The 19,375-nt window shown below is 46.8% G+C and overlaps 1 protein-coding gene across 1 annotated transcript in view; it reads right to left on the minus strand.

The window, feature by feature from the left end:
* The window catches only part of LOC144168598 (chitinase-3-like protein 1), a 79,373-nt gene that overhangs the window by 37,028 nt on the left and 22,970 nt on the right, over positions 1 to 19,375 (minus strand). The window contains exons 2-5 of the mRNA XM_077697548.1: positions 17,885 to 18,016; positions 14,410 to 14,707; positions 13,881 to 14,025; positions 1,548 to 1,672 (exon numbers count right to left, since the gene is read on the minus strand). Coding sequence (XP_077553674.1) covers positions 1,548 to 1,672; positions 13,881 to 14,025; positions 14,410 to 14,684 — 545 coding nt within the window. The 5' untranslated portion in view covers positions 14,685 to 14,707; positions 17,885 to 18,016. The remainder of the gene's footprint in view (positions 1 to 1,547; positions 1,673 to 13,880; positions 14,026 to 14,409; positions 14,708 to 17,884; positions 18,017 to 19,375) is intronic.

The raw sequence follows: 19,375 nt of genomic DNA on the forward strand, positions 1-19,375 counted from the left end.
CTGGGACACGCCAAACCATGTGTTGGAGCGTGGCGGCTGCGGCACCGCACCACTTGCAATTATCTGTGTATATTTCTGGAAAGTTTCGGTGGCACAGGGCGGGGTGTGGGAAGGTGTTCGATTGTACCCTGCGCCATGCAACCGATTGCCTTCTGCTAAGTGTACGATGAGCCGCTGGAAGTGTACGCCGGCCTAATCTATAATGCTGGGTAATTTCTTGATATGTAGCCAGCTTGTCCCCCCCCCCGTCGATGACGGCACGTTATCTTGGAGGTCGGCCTGGTAGCTTAATCCTCGGGCCGCTTCATGTGCCATCTCGTTTCCCGGGAGAGACGAGTGTGCTGGTGTCCATATCAAACGGATATGTCGTGAGGGCAGGATTGGTTTGCTTTGAATTATCTTGGCTGCAGCTTTGGATATTCTCCCTCGTAAATAATTTCGCACAGCGGTCTTGGAGTCGGAGATAATGGTCGTGGCCGACGTGCCCGCAACGGCCAGAGCGATGGCTACTTCTTCCCCAATTTCGGGATTAGCCTCTGTGACGGAGCATGATGCGACTGTATTGCCCTGCTGGTTTACTACAACAGCCACTGCCGCTCTTCGTCTGGGGTAGTCCGCCGCGTCAACGTAGCAGACTTCTGAGTTGGAGTGGTACTGCTTGTGAAGTGCCGTGGCTCGGGCCAGCCGTCTCTCTTGATGATGCTCCGGATGCATATTTTTAGGTAAAGGGGCCACACTGAGGTGCGCGCGTAACTCGTCCCCAAGCAAAATTTTTGTTCCGTGTTGGTCTGCATAGGAGATGCGGAGAAGATCTAAGATGGCTCTTCCGGTGGCGCTTGCGGCTAGTCTGTTGTACTGTGCTGTGCGCTGGGCTTCGACGAGTTCGTCTAGGGTGTTGTGTATGCCCATCTCCATCAGTCGTTCATTAGAGGCCGAGATTGGGATTCCCACTGCTAACTTGATGGCTTTGCGTATAATACGCTCAACTTTTTCTTTCTCTGTTCGAGTGAGCTTGAGGTACGGGGTGACATAGGTAATTCTGCTTATAATGAAACCATGCACGAGACGTAGGATGTTGCCCTCTTTGAGCCCATGGTGTCTGTTGGCTATTCTTGCAATTAGCCTACTAATTTGAGTAGCCGTGTTTTGCAGGGCCCGTATTATGACCGTATTGGTTCCCGTTTCCTGTATGCGGAGACCGAGAATACGCATACACTCTGTTCGAGGAATGCATCTTCCCTGTAACTGAACCTGTATATCCGGATCATTTCTCGGCCTTCGACTGGCTGCGGTGGGTCTGAAGAAGAGGATCTCCGACTTCTGAGGCGAACACGTGAGTCCGCGAAATTAACAACAAAATAATGGTATACATGAGTTTGAGCCGTTTGTTTTTGGCAATACACTTCTACTCAACGAAATCAAGTCTGCGTTTACTCACGAGTCTCGGGTGTAGTACTAGTACAGTCTGAGCCTTTTTTTATTTAGCAGGGATTACTTGGAACAAAAAGAACGCAACTTGAAACGACATTAATGTTGCTCAAGCTTACTGTGAGATATTGTATATGTCGAAGCCGTCGTCTATGTGCCTCTTCGTGGCTGAGACAGCCACCGACAGCAGCAGGTCCTTGCAGTATCCCGGATCTGAATTGTTCGTAAAAGCTGCCTGTAGTTCCTGCACAAAAGAAATTTGGGTTAGTAAAAATCGCCTGTTAAGTAAAAATCGCCTTAACCAACAAAGAGGACGAGTACTGTCAAAGCAGTTTATCAGAGTGCTAAATTATCAGTATTTCTTCCCTATCGTTTAGCCGCATTGTAATTAACCATCAAAGAGTGTTGTCAAGCTCCCCTCAATGCGGAGTTGTCAATGCATTATTGTTTGCTTTGGGCTGAGATCGCCTCAACCATATGACGTCGTTCACAAAATCGGAGTGCATTGCGATTGCCACGGCCTTAAAAAAGATTCGAGTGCAGCGCCCGGCTTTTCTAACGGCCTCTGAGCCAAGCCGCAACTATAATGCAGCACGGGATTCGCGTAAATCGCACTTTCCAACTTGTCTAATACTTTTCCAAAACGTGAATGAAAACAGCCTCAACGTCTTGCTTTCAGTGGCTCCCTTCACACACATACTAGGAAACGACGCTGCTAACAAGCTGGCCAGATAGCGATTTTATATACTCGTTATTTCGAAAGTTGCTTCAGACAAACGGAACATGTTAATAACAATTATTACTCAAAATTTAAAATTATTTGTTGCTTACGATACAAACCTTGCGTTAGCAAAGCAATTAAAACGGCAGAACGCCTTTGCTGGCGCATCCGGACTAATTCAACATAACACCGGCGTGGGGTCTCAAGCTGAAACTAGTCTCATCGCTCACGGGTCCAAGATGTGGTGAACCAGATGACGTCGTAGGTGACCATCTTTTCATCGGCTGCCCCGCAGCATGCGATGAAGTGGTTAGTTTTATTTTAAAAAATTCTTCAGAAAATCAGAGAATTATCCACTAATGCATAGCATTCTTACGCCGCTTGTCTTGAGTGAGTTTTTTACAGCCAAATCGTACCAATTATTTTCATTTACGTTACTATAACCATTAGAAGTGGAACATTCGCTAAATCTGCGTTAAACTGTGGAAATGCAAGGCATTCTATGGTCTCCCATTTTTCGTAATTGCTTAATATTTTTTAAATTTCTTAGTTTTTCATAATTTTCTTCGACCAATTATCCCCATTTACGCTGTTGTAATTATATTTGGAGCTTCCGCGAAATCTGCAATATTGGGGAAATGCAGGTCGTTATACGTTTTGCAGTTTTCCGTAATTATTTTATAATTTCTATTTTTGTAGTTTTTCAAAATTTTGTTCCACCAATTATCTCCATTTACGTTACTATAACGATTACATTTGCAAGTTGCGTAAAATCTGCCTTTTTGGGCGTTACACGGTCCGCCATTTCCCGTAATTATTTTATATTTTTCTTATTCTTTGTTTTTCAAAATTTTGTTCGACCAATTAGCACCATTTGCGCTATTATAACGATTACAGGCGGGACTTTTGCGAAATCTGCATTTTTGTGAAAATGCAGGAGGTTACATGGTCCTGGCTGTGTGGATAATCGGCCAAGAATGCTACGCATTAAAACTGCGAAAGAGAGCCGCCTTGCATGCCTCTTTGGAGGACATCGTATTTCCTAATGAACACTGGAACACTTGATAGAAATATTGCGCCTACTCATTCAGTTTCTAAAGGACACAGTCCCACGTACGTGAATTATAGTCATTTATCGTGAATAGTTTGAGAAGTTCTGATCAGGCGGAGCGATATCAGGCACACCTTGTAAAGCTACCACCCTCTCCCGCCACCAGTTAACTAATTACAAAAACAAGATACGAATATAAAGGGAGGAGCATGTGCAGCCCTTCTATAGGTCGCAAAACTCTCACGACGAGGAAATAAAAAGGTCGTGACTTTTGTATTTTGGAATTTTTGTAGCGGCGTAATATCTACCCTTTGAGCAAAACATTATGTGTACGAGAAAAGTTTCTGAATTTTTACAGAGATCAAAGCCATCAGGACCGAGGTTACTTGATAAGCAGCAATTGCTGAAAACGCATTACGGAAAAATGTCTTAAGCGTTTTCTAAACTATTTTGGAAGTGTTGTTGCTGGAGTTGAAAAGCTTAGCATGCGAAATGCTACCTTTATGAAATAACACTCCCTTTTTTAGCCAACGCGCACGCTTGTATCGGACATTTGGAAGTATTGTAGTGAATTTCTCACGGCAGTATTTGGAAGAGTGTAGGAAATATTTACATAAGACGCATTTTTAAGAATTCGTTCCATATTTTGATGAGCTGAACAAGACAACTGGAACAACCTGCCATAGCGTTGCTGGAGCGGGTGTTGTTCCCCAGGTTATTCTTTTTATTTTTGGGAGGGGGGGAACATGGAAAAAGAATTGGAAAGAATTGGAACAGAAGCCAATATTTCGGCTTTAACCTTATTACAAGAGGCGTGAAGTTTACGCAAAATGGAATTTTTTTATCGGGTTCGTATCAAGCCTATTCGGCATTTAAGCATGCATTAAGGGAACTGAAACTTTTTAAGAAATACCTAATTGTGCCTATAAATGCCCATTTTGATGTTCGTGCCAATATGGGCTTTTTAGATCGTTAAAGTTTCTTATTACTGCGAAGTAGTATATGTCTAACCCCCCACTTTTCATTCCGGTGAAGCCGCTGTACTCGGCGCCGCTTCGGGGCTTCCCTTGCCACCGCCGACCCCTGTTTCGCAACTGTTATTCCCTCGCCACCACCGACGCCTCTTTCACAAGTTGCGCAAAACGGCTAACAACGACGGTAGCGCCGTTATAAGATGATTGCGGAGAATACACAAAAGCTCGAATAGGCGTAAAAACTACCGATAGCCGCCGCTGCAGTTGCCGCCTCAAAGTCTACTTAGCCAAGTAGGTGCAAAGCATTCTCGGTTGAAAATCCCTCTTGCCAGGTTGGAACGCCGGCGTCAGCCCATAATTATTCTTCACATTGAAAGGCTTTCCGAGCGACATTTTCGCCGGTGTATTTCACGCCGAAGTATGCGTCCATCCCCGGTTTCCGGTTTATTCGCGGATGGGTTGGGGTGGAAGGAGGGTGGCATGCACGTACAGCTGGTCTTCACGGCGCTACCGATGACATGCCCGTTGTGCTGATGAAATATTTAAACTTGGAAGTCTCATGGCTCAATACGCCCTGTCAGCTGTCCTCCGTAATCTACCGGTATGGCCCTAGGTTGGTATGCTACACGGAGAGTGCGATGCCTACGAAGAGGGAGGGAAACGGGCAGTTACATGTTTGTACGCTAGAATAAAGCACCAGGCCTTCAAGGTTCACCTCGGCATGGAGCGCACGCGTGTCGTTCTCTTGGAGGAAGAGCGGTAATTGAAGAAGGGTCGGCCCGAAATGAAGCGTGAATAGCGGCAAAAGCAAGGAAAACCGCTGCCGCAACAAATGTCGCCTCATGTACAAGTCGCGCAGCTGCGAATCCCTCCCGGATGAACGGCAATTAGCTCACTTGTAACGACGAGGTGGGACAATATTACTTGTTCCGTTTGGAGGAAGAGCGTGAATTGAAGAAGCGATTGGTCCTCCCGCCGGCGATTCTCCGGAGCTCAATCTACGCGCGCCGTGCGGCAAGAGAGAGAGAGAGAGACGTACATTCTTTGAATACGCTTATAAACTGCATGCTTTGCTCCTCCTCCGGTTTCACGTTAGTGAAGATGGAACGCGATTTTTTTGTTTTTAAATAGACATGCCCCTTACAAAACACGGTTAATTATTGAAGGCAACACCGGGTTGTTGCAAAGATAATACATAAAGTATTTATTACAAGAAAGTAAACTCATGTACAATCACGGCTGGTCTGGACGCGCTCGCGAGATCGGCCATGGTACGATTCAGGTCAAGAGCAGCAGCTGCGGTTTGAAGTGTTGCACCTTCTGGCGCTTTCCTGTACAATTCAGATTAAGAGCAGCGGCTCAGCTTCAGGTGTTTCGCCTTCTGACGCTTTCCAGCCTTGTCACTCTCTAGGCCTTTGACATAAAAGTGAAGTCGCTTAGGGACGTAAAAGCTCATTATCTTGGCTGCGAGGAAAGAAATATGCCTATGCCGGCAGATTTGACAAGATCGTCGCGCGGCATCAGCACATAGAGTAGGCTTCCCACGCGGTATCCTTACTTATGCCTTTAGATAATGTGCACGTAGTCCTTGCTCACATAAAAAGTGGTTCGAAATGCAACTCGCACACTGCGCTGGTGTCGTCCAAGGGCTTGTCGGCTCGGTGCAGGTTCTTTTCCTAGAGCGCCCGGCGCGCTTCATCTTTTGGTACACCAAACAAATAGGTCTTCGGTGCCCCCTTCACGAAAACGTAGCCTGTCTGGCATACGGGCGCATAACTATGGTTCTCTTGCGGCTTCGGCATGCCTCATACATCGGAAAAGTATATAAGCTACCCGAACAAGCGCACAAACGATTGAAAACTTGCGCGTTGCTTTATACACGACATCTTTCCACCTCATTACGTGTCTGGACGAGTCGATCACATTTACAAAGTGCGGGAGTACCGATATAAAGCAGCAGCGTTCAGTAATTCTTTTTTCCCTATAACGGCTTTCCCGTGGAATCGGTTGCCTTCAGCGATCATTGTCGCTGTTGGTAGTGATTCATTTTTTCCTTTGTTAGAGTCTGTTGAATTGTTCAGTTGATGACGGGTGTTTTGTTGTGCTGTATAAATATTGTATTTGTTTTCGCCTTACTATATGTTACCCGCTAGATTTTTTCGTACATTTTTGTCAATCTGCGTTGCATTGTGTATTGAGTGTACTTGCTAGTAGCTGGTTAGGCTGTACTGTACTTACTGCAAATTGAGCTTGTGTTCTGTCTTGTAATCATGTTGTATTCCCCCCACTGTAATGCCTTATGGCGCTGTGGGTATCAAATAAACAAATAAACAACAAAACACGACGCTGAAATAACGCGAGCGCAGTAGCCATGCTAGCTTATCTGGGGCCCTATTCTCGACTGCACAAATTGCCGGCAATTCTGACAATTTGCCGGAACTCTTTTCTGATTGGCTTTCAATTTTGTTCACGTGCTTCCGGTTGACAAAGCGGTTGTGTGTGCTTTCGTCATTTTGACGTTTCATGTCGTTTACGGACACCACTTCTAAAGTTTGCCTTATTTCTCGTTACGAAAGGCGCATAATTCTTGGCCGGCAATGAAAAACCAGACTAAATGCAGCGGACATGACAACGTAAGCCTGTCTTTGCTATTCAACAACAATACTGCTTGTAATACACACCCCCTCTGTGATTGGCTGAGAAGGCGTGACGTAATTTAAACAGTTGGCGGGAACGATTACGTCATGCATTGGCAACTTCAGCCTGCGTAAAAGTGACGTAATGCTACGTAACAGCTTGAAAATGGCGTCTGTTTTTGTCGCAAAATACAAGCAAAATAGGGGAAAATATTGCCCCGGCTTACGGCGCCGCGAAATGTGCGGCAATTTGCAGCAGGCGCAGTTCCGCATGCGCGCTGTTTAAAGCATGTTTCCTACCGAAACAAATTATAGTTTCAACTGCTTCTAAATAAGCGATCATGGAGCATACAAATAACGTGCAGTATTTTGCTTTTATGTTTGGCAAAAAAATAAAAATTATTTGTTTGGCATAACCGCAACATAAGAGGGCAGCACAAGCCTCTCCATGACAAAAAGAACCCAGTGCACGGCATTTGTCCATACTCTTCTAGTAAGCTGCTGGGTCACATGATCGAACTAAAGAGAAAAATAACAAAGAAAAGTGACTATTTAATTCATTACAGCGCTGATTGAAGTCGAGCTTGACGAATGAGTGAATCGGCGACATCGGCGCGCTCCGTGGTTATCAGGCGCAGCGCTTCGCTGCTCTTATGCGTCATGGAAGCGATGGTCGCGGCCATGTCGCGGCCGTCTTTTTCTTTGATCACGCCATAACCTTTTAACATAGCAGCAGACGATGGCGTGGCGGCGGTGGCGGCAGGGAAGGTGATAACGCAACAAAGCTTGCATTGAAGCAGAGAGCCCAGCTATGTTACTAGAAGCGATTGAAATAAATAAATAGATACGGTAAAAAAATTGTGTGATGTTCTTTAGCTCGACATCCGCCTTTCGCTCGCTTTTGGATTAACGTTACTCGATTGCCTTGTGGTGTTGACGCCAAATTGACATCCATAAATGTGTTTTTCTTGTCAGCCTCAGCTACCGTCTTGATGTTTATAGTACATGCCAAGTGTTTTAAATGCAGAGCATTTCAGTAACTCACGATGTCACCCGCGTTGAAGTCCGTAGTCGTAGTCCGCACCCCTCCCCCTACACTATGTAAAAAAATACTATCCGGCGCCTGGTTTCGATCCCTCGACCGTGCGGGCGGAACGCAATGTACATGGTGCTCTACCCACTGCGCCACAAAGCCGACACAGAATGGGAGGCTACGAACGCGCCTTATATCCTTGACTCATTCAAACTACGTCAAGAAGCTGCTGATATAACGCATTCACTACCACCAACTCCCCAAACACTAAACGTTAACGCAATACACCCACCCCCAATGCGACGCATTTACTCGAGTCCCCCTCGCGGGGAGATGGGCCCAATTTTTATATCTTTCTTGCACAATATTCGATACCTTGGTAGCGATCTTTATGAGCGACTTGTCAAATTACAGTGCATGTCGTCATAGCTATAGGTGCAGCACGTCACTGATTGTTTACATCGTGCTTACGCAAAAAAAAACATGGGCGAATTGCCGGCTATTCGCCCATGTTTTTTTTATAATATATAGATAATCTCGAGCATGGTAAGCACAGTCCACCCGCGGAAGCACAACGTCGCATTTCATCGTACCTGCCGTGGTGGCTCAGTGGCTATGGCGTTGTGCTGCTGAGCCCAAGGACCGGGGTTCGATTACCGGTAGCGGCGATCGTTTTTCTGGTGGAGGCGAAAACAAAAACGCCCGGGTGTTCAAGATTTCGGCGCACGTTAAAAATCCGCAGGTGGTCAAAATTATTCCGGAGCCCTCCCCAACGGCGCGCCTCATCGCCTGTGTAGCGTCGGCGCGTTCAAACCCACAATCAATAAATCATTTCATCGCGAGGCGAACGCGTCCGACAAGGCACAGTCACACACTTCTTCGGTCGCGGGCGCGGCTGCAAAGCTTTATTTGGACAGTCAGCGATGTCACGGTGATATCGCACTGCGCACGGGCGACGTGAAAACCACACGACGTATTTAAAAGCCCAGGAACAAATAACTTGGTCAGTCAGAAGCAAATTACGGTTCACAGGAAAGCAGAACTGCGTTGGGTCGTCACGCTACTTGCTGCCATTTAGAAAACAGATACGCAAGCCGCATCGGGTAAGCAGTACGCACGCTGTTTTGATGAAATAGCGTCCACTCTTCTTACGTCCACTAAACGCAAAATGCAAAACCAGCGTAGCGTGCTGCGCATGCACAGTGAGAACGACGCAAAGACATAGCGTATGTTAGGGAGTTTTAGTACAGCGTTTGTTGGCTTTGCGTACGGTAAACGCTCAATTTTTGCGTCACGCTACGTAAACACCGCTAGAGGAGTTTTAGGAGAGCGTCTCATCTGTTTTGTGTAGCGACACGCTAATGCCTACGGCGCCATCTGTCGACTGTTTTGCGAAATGAATCGCCGGCTGATCTGCCAGCGGAGTGCCGGAGTGCTTGGAAATTTTACGACTACCCCAACAAGTGTAAACAACCGCTTTCCCGTTAGTATTGAATGCAACACGGCCATAACACGACATGAATATCTGTAACCTGAGTACGTTCCATAAAGAGATCGTTAAAGACCCGTGGCACTTCTTTCGTAGAATCGCAGAGAACGCCCTGAACCGAATGCCCGGGTTTGACGCATACATTTTATTGAACTTCAAAACAATCCAGAGATGAGTTTCGAACGAACACAACGTCACAACATGCGTTGCAAGTCTGAACCGCGATTGACAGGGAATCGGTTGCTCCTCCTGCTCGTCGTAAATTCGGCACTCACCTCGCGCGCGGTTTTTAATAATCACGCACGCTTCCCATACCCGATGCGAGGTTGAGTCGTACGTCGCTCGAGAAAGATAATCCAGAGTATGGGAAGCACTATCCACCCGAAGAAGCACAACGTCGCATTTCATCGCGAAGCGAACGCGTCCACAACACACACACACACGCACACACACACGCACGCACGCGCACGTACACGCACGCGCGCGCTTCACACACACACACACACACGCACACGCACACGCAGACGCACACGCACGCACGCACACGCACGCACGCACGCACGCACGCGCACGCGCACGCGCGCACACACGCTCGTACACACGCGCGCACGCTCGCGCGCATGCACACACACGCACACACACACACGCACACGCGCAGACGCACGCACACACCCACACGCACACACACATACACACGCACGCGCGCACAAACACGTACGCACACGCACACGTGTGTGTGTTTGTGTGTGTGCGCGCGCACGCGCATGCGCACACGCGCACGCACATGCGCACGCACACGCACGGACGCACAGCTTCTGTCGCTGGCTTGGCTGCAAGCTTCGTTTGGACAGTCAGCGATGTTACGACGATACAGAGCTGCGCGAGGGCGCCGTGCTAACCACTCGACGTATATCAGAACACAGGAGCAAAGAACTTGGTCCATCGGAAGCAAATTACTGTCAACAGAAGAGCAGAACCGTGGATGGTTGTCGCGGTACTTGCCGCTATGTTGCAAAACGCAAGCGGCGGCCTCACGTGCGCAAGCTATTTTGCTGAAATAGCATCCGCTATTCTTCCGTCCGCTAAACGCAGAAGCGTCTTAACGTACGGCGCATGCGCAGTGGGAACAACGCAAAAATATAGCGTTCGCTAAGTGTTTGCGTACGGCTGCGTTCGTTATTCTAAAACGCTCTGCTAACCATTAATAAAAAAATTCACAGCATATCCACGGGGTGAATGATGATGAGTGGGCGAAGCTCCTGAGGGGAAATCATCGGTAAAACCGTGACTCTTCAGTGAAAGTTCGCCCACTACATCTGTGTCCGAACGTAACGTCTAGAAAGTCTCGCTTAAACCGCGCGTCGGCACCTTGGGGCTGAGCTCGCCTGATGCGTTTTGCAGACGCCTCACGAGCTCTCACTGCATCGGGGTCTGCCTGCCGATACGCGCGCTTTCTCGCCGCTTCCCGTTCTCTGACGTTTTGGAGATCCTCTTCGCGCCGCAGCCGTGCCGCTTCGCGTACGGCAGGGTCCTCGCGCCGTTGCCGTGACGCTTGGGCCTCTCGTTCTCGAACGCTGGGATCTTGGCGGCGTCGTCGCGCAGCCAGACGACACGCTTCGGCATCCCGCTCTCGTACGGCAGGATCTTGGCGGCGGCGTCGCGCAGCTTCACGGAGCGCTTCTGCCTCGCGGGCTCGCACATCTGCAGCCTTATCCATCGGGCGACTCCGAGCGCGCGCCAACAGCGAACGGATTTTATTACAACGCTCCCCGCCATCTAGTAAACAATCCAAGAACTAAACTAGAGGTAGCCACGCCATCTAGTAAACAATCCAAGCGCATCTTTTCATCATATACAAGCACCGCCATCTAGTAAACAATCCAAGAACTAAACTAGAGGTGGCTACATACATACGTCGAGGATGGACAGACCCACGCCTTAAGGAGCTTCGCCCCTAAAACAGCGCAAAGGACGGGACACGAGTGAAAACAGACAAGAACGGGCGCTGACTGACGACTGAAGTTTAATGAAAGAAACAGACATATAAAGGGAAATACAATGCATGTGGAAAACAAGAATGACAACATTATGAAAAACTAAGATTGCTGTTCCGTGGTATCAGCCACGACAGTCACACCACCTAAATAGTTAATCTCTTTAGCATGCAGAGCAATTGATGGCATGCTGACACAAGAGTCCCTCATTTTGTAGATAGTAAACGCCTCCGAAATTTCACGTGAGCGCTGGTCCGGGTATCTGCTCACTATCGAGGTGCGGTCGAGCTTCGGTGAGCATTTTTTCTTTCCGCAATGGGTTAGGCTTACAAATGCCTACACGGGATGCAGGAAAGGTGTTGTGTGCAACGTACCTCTGTCCTGCGACAAGTCGTACGTAGGGCAGACGGGCGTTGTAATAATGACCGCCTACGCGAGCATGCAAAGTTGCTCAAGAAGTTTCAGGGTAGCAATCTGGCAATCCCTTGCGGTAAGCATAAATGCTTACCGAAGCTCGACCGCACCTCGATAGTGAGCAGATACCCGGACCAGCGCTCACGTGAAATTTCGGAGGCGTTTACTATCTACAAAATGGGGGACTCTTGTGTCAGCATGCCATCAATCGCTCTGCATGCTAAAGAGATTAACTGTTTAGGTGGTGTGACCGTCGTGGCTGATACCACGGAACATCAATCTTAGTTTTTCATGATGTTGTCATTCTTGTTTTCCCCATGCATTGTATTTCCCTTTATATGTCTGTTTCTTTCATTAAGTTTCAGTCGTCAGTCAGCGCCCGTCCCTGTCTGTTTTCACTCGTGCCCCGTCCTTTGCGCTGTTTTTATTAATGGATTCCTACCGACGCGCCCAGCTTCGCACTCTCGTTCAGTATGTCTGCGTTAACTGTTTGCGTGCGGCTGCGTATGCTATTATAAAACTGTATGACGGCGCGTATCTCGGAGTGCAAGGGTCCTGACAAGGGCCTTTATAAGTTGACTAGTTCCGAGCTTATCACTTCGTAGCATCCACATGTAGAGCTTCGAGGCACGAGAAAAGAGTGAAAGTTTCATGCCTTAAAGCCAGGAAGCCTATTCAGGGTCCCTTTAACCCACTACGCTACAAGTTCGTTTTCGATAGAGAGGCCAAAATGGTCTGCGTCTATCACGTGTCGCAAAATCACAACGTTGTAGGCATGCCAACAATGCTCAGCAACGAAGTTCAGTCATTGAAGAATTCTTTGTCTATCGTGGTAAATGTAACCGACATGTCTGCTCTACCGGAATCCCTGACTCTACACTCATGAAAATTTATATAGCTCATCAGTGCATGTTAAATTGAAAAAAAAAATGCATTGTGTCTACTCCTGAAGGCTAAAAAGTGGGGATTCCCGAAGAAATTTAACGGAGTAGGTTTACTAGGGATCCCCAACAAAAATGGCTGCGGCTTAGCTCAGCGCACCTTGGATATGCAAAGCAAAAGCTTGGCCTTGTCTGGTTGAGTCACGGTTTTGCTTGGTTAACCGTTGACCAAGCTGTATTGCCGACCATGGCTCAAAGCCGTTCGCCCCCGTGCAACGCTCACAGAAGAAGGCGAGGCCTCGCTTTCATTCACGACGAACGCGGTGCAAGACGAGTCACGTAGCCCGAGACGACTTGGCGGCGCATGCGTGGGACGCTGCGGGAGTGATCGGCTGCCGATCAGCTGATCGGCCGCAACCACCGCGGCCACCGCTGCACATGGTGGAGCAGAATGACTGAAAACAGGGCATTGTGCGCAGCAGCGAAAGCGGGCCCTGGGAATCACGCGATGCGCTTTGAGGGGTGTGTCGCAAGGGGCGTGTCGGCGGTGAAAAGGTGGACTTCCGCATTCGCGGTGAAACCGCTGGACGAAAGTAGTAAATCTTTGAATTAATAATAGTGAGCTTCGAATCTTTTAATGCGTGCACTTATGCCTGGGCCTAAAAGGAGAAAATAGAAGGCTGTGCAGGTACGACATGTCGTGAATAACAAGCCTTTAACGTACTAACTGTGTTATATAACTAAGGATGATTTTTATGCTCTCGTTTGCTAGGAAGGAAGCGCCGGTTCCCTACAACGCTTCTACTTTGTATGCAGATCAACTAACAAATAGCCATTTGTGGAAAGTTTGTTGTATGTAGGAAACCGCAGTGAGTTCAAACAAGCTTAAAGCACTCAATGCCGCAGACGTCATAATCAGCAATTGCACCGTCGTTATCTAAAGCCTAACGTTTTGAGGGGCCACTTGGGAGTAAACGAAGGCTGTGTTCTTAGCTTGCTCTCACATGTACTGGCACGCTGAAAAAGCTTCGTGCTAACATCATCCGATTTTTTTAATCGAAAACTAACTCATACGAAGTGTTAAATCCTTAATGTAGACGTTCGCTGTAAACACGCACTATCGTCTCGCAATACCTTTTACCTGTCCAATATTTTTAAGCCTGTTGCGTGCAGGCTGCCTGAAATAAAAATAAATGGCACAAAATAGGCTATGAAAAACGCCGTAAAATACACAACGTAAGAAATTTACGACGAATCACCTGGAGAAGAAGGACGTAGTTTTCTTTGTCTTCGGAAGCATTTTTTGTAACAGGGTTATTCAAATAGTGTCCAGGGTACTCCCAGTCTACGTCCAGACCGTCAAATCCGTGTTCCCGAACAAACGTCACAGATGAGTTAACAAAGCTGTCAAAGAAAAAACTTCATGATGGCTGCGGAGGAAAATGTGTGCACTCCGACATTCTCTAGTTATCGTCAGTATCGGTCATTATTATTAGTAGAAGATTTTCTAAGGCATGGTATTAGTTTTACATGAGCTTTTGAACAAACCCGTCTATACCAGCATAAGCAGCTTCAGGGCAACATGAACATCTAGCTGATGGGGGCACATGTTGAAATCTGCTTCGTGGAAATATGCCCGAGAGGGGTATTTGCCTAAAGCATTTTTTAAGGGAAGTGCTACATTAAATTCACGCAATAGTGGCACCGGCGCAGCCAACTTTCGCCAAACACCTCGTCCGCCCGGAGTTTATCCTTGAATGAACAAAAGAAGAACACAAAAGAGCGTACTTGCGCCGGCCATCCGTCGTGTTGACCAATTGGCTGAATTTTGACGAGCCGTTGTTGTTATTGTGGTTGTTGATTCCCGTCGTTACAAGGACCTTCAGTTCGGGGTTGCAATTCCTGAGTTTAAGAAGAGCTTTGTACTGGTTAAGGTCCGAAGTCCGCACCATCGTCAGCGTGCCATTCTCCAGCGTCTTCACGAATCCGACTATAAGATGCGTGCACAAGTACGCGGTCTCATTGGTGAGATTAAAATAATAAGGCAGCGTTAAATAGCACATACGCCGCACACCAGGCTTGAACCCTGCAACATGGAATACAACACCGGTTGTAGTCTGTGAGAAACTGCGCGAAAATTTAGGCTTTAGCCTCATGGCACACATAAAATGTAATAATGTAGACCGCCTAAAACAAAAAGGGCTGCAGTTTCGTTTCCGGAAGAGTGCCAGTACCCCTACTACGCTACTTGTTCGTCTGTAGGAACAGACAAACATATTTGATCGGAATGTGTGGTTGACATTACTAGGAATCAGGCTGTCTTCACAGCGGTGAGATTCTAGGACTAACACCCGTCACATGCCACTTAAAAACAGTGAATACGGCGGGATGAAGGATAAGATGCAGCACTCCACGCTGACTTCTAAATGTCAAGTTAAAAAAAATTGGCAGGCGAGTATATACTCCCTACAATGCGGTATTTGGGCGCAGCAACAGTGCGCTGAGGCAGCTATCACTTGTGGGTTCTATCGATGGCAGCGATGAGGAGCCTCTGCGTCGGCGGCGCAAAGTGCGTCTGAGGAAGGTACCGCGGGCTACACCTTAACCGAATGCACATCATAGTCAGACGCACGCGCCCCTCACGTTCTCGCCAAGCGTCTTGCCGTCAAGGGCCTCGTGCGGGCAGCGCATACTGCCCCCTATTCTCCTCCACCGCACTCTTTCGGACGGCGCTGTCTCGTGCCGCCACGGCGAACCGCCCTCCCCTCCCGATTTCGCAACACTCTCCTCCTTTGCTTTCTTTCATCGTTCACGTTTTCTTACCCTTGTTGGTCTTGCCATCGTTCCCTCGGCTACACCGACAACGCGGCTCAGCCCAGAGACGGCCGCCAAACGGCTGCGCCCTAGAAGAAATACGCCACCTGGACGCGCCATATGACATTTCACGTATCGTGTTCTCTCCACCACTTTGTTTGTCGTTGAGGGTTTCCAATTAGGTCCTTCAATTTGCAGACAGCACTTGTTTTGCATCCTTATTCTCTTTGTCTTGTTGTAAGCGATGTTTAACTTGTACAAGTACTATACATACTAACCCTCCTACGACCTCCAGTTTAGATTAATTTCTAGGACGATGAATTTGTGTATCGAAGCGGCGCAGTGCTCGTCATTATTTGTTATTTTTTTGTCAACGGCAAGGGCCAAATTTTGAAAGAGCAAATACTCTTACCCATATTCAAAAAATCAAGTTAGATTCCTATCATAACTAAGCACACGCCATTATTCTTTTCTTTTCTCTACCGGTCCACATATTTCTATATCCCGTTTTCGTACTCCCCAACACTCGGCAGAAAACCATGTAACTGATTTTAAACGCCGTGAAAAACTCTGTCTTTTAATTGCGAGTTTTCTCTCTCTCTCTCTCTTTCCAGAGTGTGTATCCGATATAAAATGAATCTTATGTTCATTGAGATAAATTGTATTCCCGCATTCGCTCTGTGTTCATCGTTCCTGTGTTTTAATATGACAACACACCATGTTATTACAGGGGCGGTAACTGTAAAGAGCAGGCATATACATTACAATTATTATAGGTTGTTGTAAAAGGCCCTTCTTTTACGAGAAATATGCATGATGTGGGTACGTTCGAAAACACTCAATATCAACTTGCATGTATTCACCATGGCGCAAGAAGAAAAACACAACCGAGGACAAACAGCAAAAATAAAAGAACAAACACCGCTGGGAAGGGGTACACCGGAGCTGGATTACAATTCGTTTGATTCTACGAAGAACATAATGTATATGGTTTAGGAACCATCATTACAATGTTCAAAATAAACGGACATTTGTAATACATGTGCATGCCGGAACATCTTGCAGAATTATATAGAAACTGACACCTTGTTTAGAAATAATTGGTAGTGCTTAACGATATAGGCAACTATTGCGGCTGCGTGACACCATTTTTCTCGCAATTAGGCATGCAAATTTATTCCGTGGAGAAGTATTGGCTCACAGCTTCAAAAAAACTTAAGTTCTTGTGCAGTTCCGATTGCTACGTTGATCTCTCAAAGAACTTGTTGGGCTTGTACTATTTGTTGCTATGAATCCGCCATTGTCACCTTTTCCGTGTGCGTTGTACCTGCGCTAATAAACAATGTTTTCTGATGGTTTCATGTGCCACTTGTTCTCTGTTTTTATCCCACAATCATCAGTTAGCGTACAACCAGTTAGCGTACAACAGGAGCGTACAACCAACGTATGGCAGGGGCAGTTATGACCCTGTCGCCCCCTGAACCTCGGTGAACATGGCTCGCATGTTCCAGTAGTTTATTATTTATAGGCCGTCCTTTCCAACTTCTGAGTTTTTCTCTGCTTCATACATGAATCCTGTTTGTTGCGGTGATTGTACAAGCAGCTTTGCGTTCATTGTGCTCCTGCCTCATTATTAGTGGCTGAGAATGCAACCTGATCATCGACGCGTTCTGCCACTATTTCGTTCTAATTTATGCGATAGATTGTGCATGTGGTGTATGATCATAGGCTTGCGCGTATTTGTTCTTTTATTATATGTGCCGACAAAAAACAAATAAAAACACATACAAGGTCACAGGAAAAGACGCAGAACATTGTGTATAGTTTAAGAAATCGCCTCAGGGCGGCTTCACAGCGAGGATTTAGAATAAAAAATCAGCGTAACCGAATGTACGAATTCGGCGATCGACAAGGCCCGGCGGAAGATTTGAGTAAGAAATATGATCTGCACAAAGACAAGAGCGCAAGGTGCGTATTTACGCTGTTGCCCCTGCACAGATTCTATTACAGCGAAGGTTACAGCCCCAACCTCGATGTACCTAGGAACCGCTAAAATGTAATAGTTTTGTAAAAAGAGAACTGGTAGAAATAACGAAGCTTGAATCGCACGTATCATTGCCGGCATTTCCACACGTAATTTTGGGGAAAGTGATATGTGCTGTTACGTTTCCCGTCTCATACAATAAATAGCTAAGGGGTAGTATAAGCTTCGGTCATTGTAATGCGTACGAGCGCCTAAAACTCGTGCAATATTTTTTCTTGTTAAAAATCTGGCCTTTAAAATGCCGCTGAATAAAGTAATATACATGGTCTTATTTGTTATTTCCGGTTAAAATCCAGAGTGCGCAGTTTACGTTCTAGACTAACGATGGCTCTCACTGCGTGAAGGCCCCAAGAACATCCTCCTTCAATTCACTTCAATTCAATTCACTTCAGAAGTGTCATTTACCTTTTACCTCGTCTTCTGTCCCGTCTTTCCCTCCGTCGTCCACGTAGTCTCCTTCCTCATTTTCCTGGGTATCATTGTAAGGACAAGTGTCCTGGACTAGTAGTTCCCGGCAGTTTGAGGGGTTATTGGTCGCTGAAATAGCAAAAAAGTTCGTGAAAACTAATAATGAACATAGGAATCTCGGGGCCTATACGGTATCATAAAACCATGCTTGAAATAAATGTTAAGCGATCGCTTTGGTTTAAAACGACGCCGCCAGAAGGCGCATGGCGTTTTCTTTTTCTTTTTTTTTGTAGATTTTCAGGCAAAACTTAGGCTCCGGGAATGCACTGAATGTTATATAGCGGGTCACATTTTCTGAACTCCACAACGTAGAAAACAATAAAAGTTGGACAAATCCACTCGTGTAGCCCTTTAAGATGCAAAAAAATGCATAAATGGGCTTACATAAAAGCATTTGTAAGGTGCGCAAAACGCTCATCCATAATACTCCAGCGGCCTGCTGTGGTCTGCACGGGCAGCCTGCTCTAATTAGGTCTAGTTTGAGGTTAGTCACATATGTGAGTATGTGCGGCCCAGTCAACGCCATGACGTCTCTTTTCCCGCTTCGCACTTCGTCTTTGCTTCGGCACCCACTTTCGCCCGTGAGAAGCGCTGTCTGCGCTGCCGGGCCGGGAAAGAAAAGACGAAATTACCCACCTCACAGCGTGCTTCCGCGTGCATTACCTTTGCGTGCATTACTGTCACAATCATGCAAATCTTATGCGTGTATATCGCATACACGATGTAGAGTAAAATTTTTGCCCGAGGACTTCGGGGCTACTATTGGAAATTCTTGCGCAGTAATTTGTTTAAAAAATGGTCGCCTTAATTTATGCTCACTTCGCTGCAAATTTCTTTGAAAGACGGTGGTCCTCTACGCTTCTCCCACGCAAATGCCACTCTTTTCTCGACCGGGCACCTGTCACGCTCTTTCCCTCCCTTTCAATTCTCCCACTGTATACACAGAGGAGGTTTGGTAAAGTCAATGCAATTTTCGGCTTTCCGCTGCTCGCGCCATCTACTAGAACCATTTGTTAACGTTCATCGTGGAACACTGCCACAAGGCCCAGGCTTGTGCGAGCTCTTTTTGTATTTAGGGTTAAAATTGGGTTTTCAATGATTTTATTTTCTTTCCAACCATAAAAAATCAAACCCAGATTTATTCATTTAAAATGCAGTGCGAGTACCAGTTGTGTATTGATGTTTTGCCTTAAATATATGTGTTTTTTTTTTGCCCCACAAGGTAGACAAGCATAAAATACGCTTCCAGCTTTAGTGGTTCGGAATGGGTTTGGCTCTGTAAACTTCGCATTCAAGGAATTCTTGCATCTTTTGGCCAGATGGCTGAATTGAGGAGCGGACAGACGTCTACTCCACTCACCTAACCCTTAACGGAGACCGCGCCCCCATAGGGCTGAGTTGCTGCCGCCTGCTCTGTCCGAGCCAGAG

The sequence above is a fragment of the Haemaphysalis longicornis genome, unplaced genomic scaffold, assembly GCF_048455015.1.
Source record: "Haemaphysalis longicornis isolate Haplotype H1 unplaced genomic scaffold, Haemaphysalis longicornis Haplotype H1 scaffold_2, whole genome shotgun sequence".
Lineage (NCBI taxonomy): Eukaryota > Metazoa > Arthropoda > Arachnida > Ixodida > Ixodidae > Haemaphysalis > Haemaphysalis longicornis.